Source organism: Haplochromis burtoni, unplaced genomic scaffold, assembly GCF_018398535.1.
Source record: "Haplochromis burtoni strain Fernald_Lab_line unplaced genomic scaffold, NCSU_Asbu1 Contig_1130, whole genome shotgun sequence".
NCBI classification, from domain to species: domain Eukaryota; kingdom Metazoa; phylum Chordata; class Actinopteri; order Cichliformes; family Cichlidae; genus Haplochromis; species Haplochromis burtoni.
In genome coordinates, this window is record NW_024583491.1 from 21091 (window position 1) to 27973 (window position 6883).

Consider the following 6883-nt stretch of genomic DNA (forward strand, 5'->3'; position numbering starts at 1 on the left):
TGAAGAAGAAACAGGAGAATGAAAGAAGAGGTGAGTTCATCCTGTGACCTGATGTTTATGTGAAGTTTCTACAGATGGTCTGTGAGCAACAGCAGAAGCTTTAAAGGTCAGTGCAAGTGATAGTAAAGAGGTTTTTACAGATGTTTGATGTTTAGGTCTTTTTTTCTTTCTTCGTGTTAAAATGAGAATCTAAGATTTAATTATTCATGTTTATTCATTTTATTGGAATTCCACATTTCTTGAAAGGTCGAAAAATGTTTTATGAAATTGCCAGATACACATCACATGTTCCCAGATTAAACCAGGGACCACTGGGAGGGTTTCATGCTTACTTTGTGGAGAAAACTGCTGCCTCACACGACTTTAACAACCTGTGTGCTCAACCTTTAAAAATGTGACTTTCAGGGAAGAAGAGGAAACAGAGTGAAACTGTTCTGAGGTCAGCGGGCAGAAAGGGTGAAGCTGGTAGGTGAACATCTATCTGTATGGAGTCACAGTGTTTCTGCTGAAGGTTAATGTTGTTTTCACACCTATAGTTTGGTTTTTCTGATCACAGAAAAACCGAAGTGAACCAAAATGTTTCTCGAACCATGAGAGAACGTTGAGTCCACTCATTGGTCAGACATGTCTGAAGGCAGCAGCCACAAAAGTAAAAAACTGCACTAGTAGATAACATGGAGAGTTTACATAAACAGCTGGTTGCTCGCCTGTACTGACATCTATGGCATCCTGCTGCATCCCAGAATGCAAAGCGTGGCTACGGGAAGGCGCTTTGTTTCAACCTTGTAGCATTCCTGGTAATTTGTTTGGAACAGGACCGAGACCGTTTCGTCCAAAGGGTCTTGGTGCAGTTGTTTTGGTTGCATTCGAGTGTGATTACTGTCAGTTCCTGCATATCCCTGAATAACTTGTAACAACGGGCCTGACACTCGGTCCTCCCAGAGCTCCTCCTACAAGACATCCATAGCAGGAGACCACAAGAGACATAAGAGAGCCAAACCTCCTCACGTTGTGAGGGTAAAGTGTTGGTCCCGTGCTGCCAGCTGGGATGAAAAGTGCATCATCCAGAATGTGAGGATGATCTACCTGCTCCAGTAACCTGACACAGACCTTCCCAGGGAGGCAGAGGAGTGTGAGTCCTGATCACTGCAGGAACCACACTCTGGTTCCCCTCTTTAAAACGTGGGACCACCACGCTAATCCAGAGGCTCTGACCCGGATATCCATGCAGTGTAGCAAAGACCTGTCAATCAAAGCAACTCTGGTTGACCTTCTGATGTCTGTGAGCTGACTCAAAAACTCAAAGTCTATAAAAGCTAATCAAACTCGACAGGAGATGGTTGGCTTGTGGTCAAGGTCAAGGTCAAGGTAACTTTATTTATACCCAAAGGCAAGGTAAATTTGCTTTACAGAAAAATGACAGCATTTGGCATCCCTTTAAAAACATACATACCTAGTAAATATATAAAACTCACTGTGACACATACTTTAATATTTCGAATCAAAAACAGTTCTTATTTAATTCAGTGACAGCAACGGGGACAAAGCTATTTTTATAACGCTTTGTCCTACATCTCGGAAATAGAAACCTCCGTCCTGAGGGAAGAAGCTGAAATTCACCCCTTAGAGGATGAGAACCATTTTTAAGTATTGATAAAGCCATCCTCTGTACCTGCTTAGAGTACAGGGAGGCTAAACAAGACTGTGGCGCCACATTGTTCATGCCACAACAGGAACCAAAAACCTTACAGCCACAGCTGCATGTAGCTGCCTCAGTAGTTGAGGTCGGTAACTCGGCCCATACTGACTCTTCATTGAAGGTCATACCAGAGCTCCCAGCATGTCCTCACTAAACACCAGAGCACAGCAGGGCACCAGATCCAACTCACGCCCAGGTTATGATCACACAGCTCTGCTCATAGATTCAGCTGAGTCTCCATGTGGCTGCACATCTGATGCTGGGCTGGTGTTTGGCTGTGCATCGAGGTGAGCCTGACTATATCTGGTAATCTCTCAACCTCAAACACAAGATGAGGCTCACTGGCCACCACAGAGCTGACAGTACAGGCTCCAAAAGCCAGTTTGGATCGGACTTGATCCACAAACAATCATATTAAACCGACAGATTTGAGGGTTTTACCTTCAAACCAGAGTAACACAGTTTCTTCTCTTATAGGCAAGCAGAAAAGCTGCCAGCCTGACAAAGTAGGAGTGAAATCATCATCATCATCAGCACCGAACCACTCCCTCCGTCAGGTATGGTCATTTATTCTGCTGCTTTTATATCTCCTCAAATCAGAGGAAGAGGAGGAAGGTGATGATGTGACAAACACAGAGACACTGAGGGAACAGATGAATATAATAATGAGATGAGGGGACAGATTATGGAAAAACAGATTCATCAACTGAACACAAATATAAGTAACTGATAAGATTTATTAACACAGAGAAGCTGAAACCATGCTGACAGATTATTCATATTCTCATACAGTGTTTAACACAAAGTCCCTGCAGTACATCAACATAACTCTGTGTCACGGAGGAGCAGGGAGGACTTGGCGCAGACAGAAATCTCAGAAAAACAGGTTTATTTACACACACTCCAGGTGCACTATATACAGGTGAAGGAGAAGGGGGCCAGGGTTCCCAGGGGTGCAGAGAGGAGTCGGAAAAAGCGTCCAGAGTCCCCAAACCAAGCACGAGAAATCTGCATACAGAGAACAAGAGTTAGCACAGAACTTTCACGGACAGAGCTCAAAACTGGCTGAGGCTAAAGTAGCACTGACGAGCGTTACTCAATAGTCCAGCGGCGAGGTGCTCTCAGTCACTGCCTTAAGTAGCGGGAGCAAACAAGGTGAGGAGCCACAGGTGATTGCCTACAGGTGGTGGAGGCCGGGAGCTCACAATGAGCTCCGCCCAGGCAGCGAGCAGAGAGAGAGGAGAGAGAGAATAGACAAAACATAACATGTAGCCACACAGGGCCAGCCGAGCAGGCACGGGGACCATGACACTCTGATTAATTCCTCTGAGTTAATGAATGATCGCCTGTTTTAATTTTGAGCTGCTGGTTTCCTCAGACTGATCCTGGGACAGCAGAAAAGTCCAAGGAGAAGAAGAAGATGGAAAACAGAGATGCATCCAAGACTCACAAGGTACCCACTGCTCTCAGAATACAAGGGAACAGAGGGAACATGTTATTAAAGTGAGGGAACTGATTAACAAGTCACAGGACATGATTGATAAACTGATGGAGGCTGCAAGACGATACGGTCTGTGGTTTTAGAGGATTGTTCCATGAAACAGCCTCAATCTTAGTATTTATGGTTCACTCTGATTTGAATACAGCTACACTAGTCCAACCTGTGGGTCGGGCCCCTAAAAAGGGTCAACAGATAAATGTGAGGTGTCATTTCATGATTAGAAAGAGATTTCCAACTATTTCCAGATCAACATACAAATTTCTGCCTCCAGATTTTGGACTTGTCTTCACTTTTATAGTTGCGGTGAAGTTTTGAATGACAATAACAGAGAAATGAAAAAGACTCAGAAGACACTGTCTCTTGATCTCTTCACTGCCGGAGTTACACTGGGATTGATTTTCTAAACGTACTGTTTCAATGTATAATCTAAAATAACACAGCTGTGTGAGTCCAGTATCTCTCTGTGTCTCAGGTGCCAACGATTTCAGAGACAAACTGGAAAAGAGCTCTGACTGCCATCCTCGGGCAGCTGAACAACCCTCAGTACAATGAGATGCTGACATTTCTGAAAATCCTCCAAAAGAAGAAAACCACTAAGTTCAAAGAACACTTGCCCCAAAACATTATTGAGCGCTTCGGAGTGGAAACTTCCATCCGGAAAGTCAAAGAAGCACTAGATCGGATACCTCGGAGGGACGATGCAGTCCAGAAACACTTGCGACCCTTTGTGCACAAACTGAAGAGCAAACAGGAAAAGAAGAAGAAGGGTGAGGTCACACTGTGAGGTGTGTTAATGTCAGACTTCTACAGACAGCCTGTGGTAGGACCAAGCTTTTATCATAAGAAACCCTGTTTTTAAAAGTTCAAAAGTTCATTAAAGGATTCAGAGAATCTGAAATTTCTGCACACACACAGAGAAACCTGCAGACCGGTACTGAGGCAACACCTGCTGTTTCTTATTTCAGCAGACGATGAACAAAGCACCTCTGCACTTACACTGACCTGTCTGCAGTCCACACATGAAAACATCCGCGGCAGGTTTTTAAACCAGCTACTAAACCAAGGAGCTGATTGAACATACTGTGATCAGCTTAGTGTCTGATCACAGAGTGAATCAGCTCGCAGTTTGAAGTTAGAGTTTGTTTTCTGCTTCTCGAACAGAAGCCAGATCTTAACAGCATTTTTCTTCTTTTAAAGGTAAACGGATAAACTCCCAGCGTAAGGTAAGAAGAAATAAACCACCATTTTTAACCACATGGCCCCTGCAGTGCATCACAAATAGTTTGTGTTTAATTAATGATTGCTGTGAATTTGGTCTCCACAGACTGATCCTGTCGGCATAATGAAGTCCAAAAAGAAGAAGATGGAGAACAAAGATTCATCCCTGAGATCAACTGAAACCACCAAAACTCCCGAGGTAGCTGCTGTTTACTGACTGCAGGGTGTAAATGTGTTTGAATTGTTTTTGAGCCAGTTTTTATTCAGTTTTTTAGTATAATATAAGGTAACAGCTTAATAAAAGAGAGGAAATAAACTGAGGGAGCACATTAACAAATCAAGGTAACATCTTAATAATTTTATAGAATTGATTAGTAAACTGAGGAACCAGAACTGTGGGAACCGAGGGAAGTAATTAGTAAACATAAGGAACTGAATAATAAACGTAAGTAGTAAAAGAATGGAATAGATTTATAAACTGAGTTAACAAAGTATTGATTTAAGAGAACCTATTGATAAACTGAGGTAAATTAATAAATTAAAGATAACTAAAAAACTAAAGGAATAATAATGGATTGGATTTATATAGCGCTTTACAATACCACTATTCATTCACTCTCACATTCACACACTGGTGGAGGCAGCTACAGGTGTAGCCACAGCTGCCCTGGGGCAGACTGACAGAAGCGAGGCTGCCATATCGCGCCATCGGCCCCTCTGGCCAACACCAGTAGGCGGTAGGGTAAAGTGTCTTGCCCAAGGACACAACGACCAGGACAGAGAGCCCAGGGATCGAACCGGCGGCCTTCCGGTTACAGATACGCTTCCCAACCCCCTGAGCCACGGTCGCCCCTAAACAGATCAATAAACCAATCAATAAACTTGGAGAACCGATTACTATAGTTATGTTAACAGATGAATTATTCGAGGGAACTTATTCATGAATTTAGGGAACTAATTAATAAATCAAGGTCAGTGAACCAACAACAGAACTAATTGATAAACAAAGAAACCGAATAGTACTGAGTTAACAAATTAATAAACCCAGGGAAGTGATTAATAGAGGGACATTAATCCATCAAGGGAACCGGACATTAAACTCAATTAATGAAAGGTGTATAATATACTGAGTTGACAAATTAATTAATTAATTAAGGAAACTGATTAATAAACTGGGGGAACTAAAAAAGGGAACAGATTAGTAAACTAACAGATTAATTCACCAAACAAAAAGTTTATCAAATGGCAGTTCACACTCTCACAGTTAACATCCATAACTGACAGGATGTAATAGAGAAACTCAATTAGAGGTCAAAATGTATTCATATATCTATTAATATTTTTACATATTAATATATAATATTTCTTTTAAAAATTATCAATAATATTTATTAAATAAATAATTATATTTGGTTTTACCATATGGCCCCTGCATTGCATCACAATTACTTTGTGGTTAATTACACTGTAAATGATTTCCTGTTTTAATTTGGTCTCCACAGACTGATCCTGTCAGCACAATGAAGCCCAAAAAGAAGAAGACGCAGAACAACGATTTATCTATGAAGTCAGCTGAAACCACGAACGCTCCCGAGGTAGCTGCTGTTTCCAGGCTGCAGAGTGCAAAAGTTTTTGATTTTCTTCCTTTTTTAACAAGTCAGTTGTTATTCAAATGCTTGGTAAAGTACAAGGGAATGGCTTAAAAATAATGGAAATAAACTGAGGGGACATATTAGTAAATCAAGATTATAGATTAATAAACCAAAGGAACGGATTAGTGAAGGGAAGAAACCAGAGAGTGTGTTTAAAAGGAGGAGCTAACATTTTAATACATTAAATTTAAGGATTGGTTTTACAAACAAGGAGTAAAGATTAGTACCACATGACCATTAGGGGGCTCTGTAATTTGGAGTTTTTGGGTAACCTTGTGCTCTTTTTCAGTCTGATTGTTCAGAACCATCAGAGGCTAAACTGGAGGAGCCAGCGAACAGTGATTCATCCCTGAATTTGAATGGAGCCACCAAAACTCCCAAGGCAGCTGTGGAGGATCAGAGTGCACCTGTCCACACTGGGAGAGTTAAAATCAAAGCAGTCACATCCTTCAATAAAAGCAACACTCACCTGGTGGTGGATGTAAAAACGGAGCTGAAGGAGTGTTTTGTGAGGACTCGTCTCCTGGCAGAGGCACTTGGCTACAAAATGGATGAAGGCATTGAAGCCAGAATCCGCGAGGCAATGCCGATCTCAGCAGAGGCTACAATGCAAGGAAAGAAAATTACGGCCATTAAAAAGGTTTAAAAATGTATTTTTATGATTATTTAATTTTACCTGTCTCACTCTGTTTTTCTAAGCTCATGGTGTAAATGACCATTAAATGGACACATATATTTCAGTAGTATTCTCACGTTTTTTGAATGTTTTGTTTTGAAGTTCAGCCTTTTATTTTGAAAGACAAAATTATAGCG

The 6883-nt window shown here is 41.6% G+C and overlaps 1 protein-coding gene across 1 annotated transcript; it reads left to right on the plus strand.

Annotated features, from left to right (window-relative positions):
- LOC102299387 lies at window positions 1-6883 on the plus strand. The gene is made up of 9 exons (XM_005951814.3): window positions 1-30; window positions 406-465; window positions 2177-2256; window positions 3078-3152; window positions 3673-3967; window positions 4398-4423; window positions 4525-4617; window positions 5921-6013; window positions 6360-6883. Exons 4-9 carry the CDS (start codon window positions 3120-3122, stop codon window positions 6714-6716), a joined length of 897 nt encoding a protein of 298 aa, XP_005951876.3. The 5' UTR covers window positions 1-30; window positions 406-465; window positions 2177-2256; window positions 3078-3119; the 3' UTR covers window positions 6717-6883.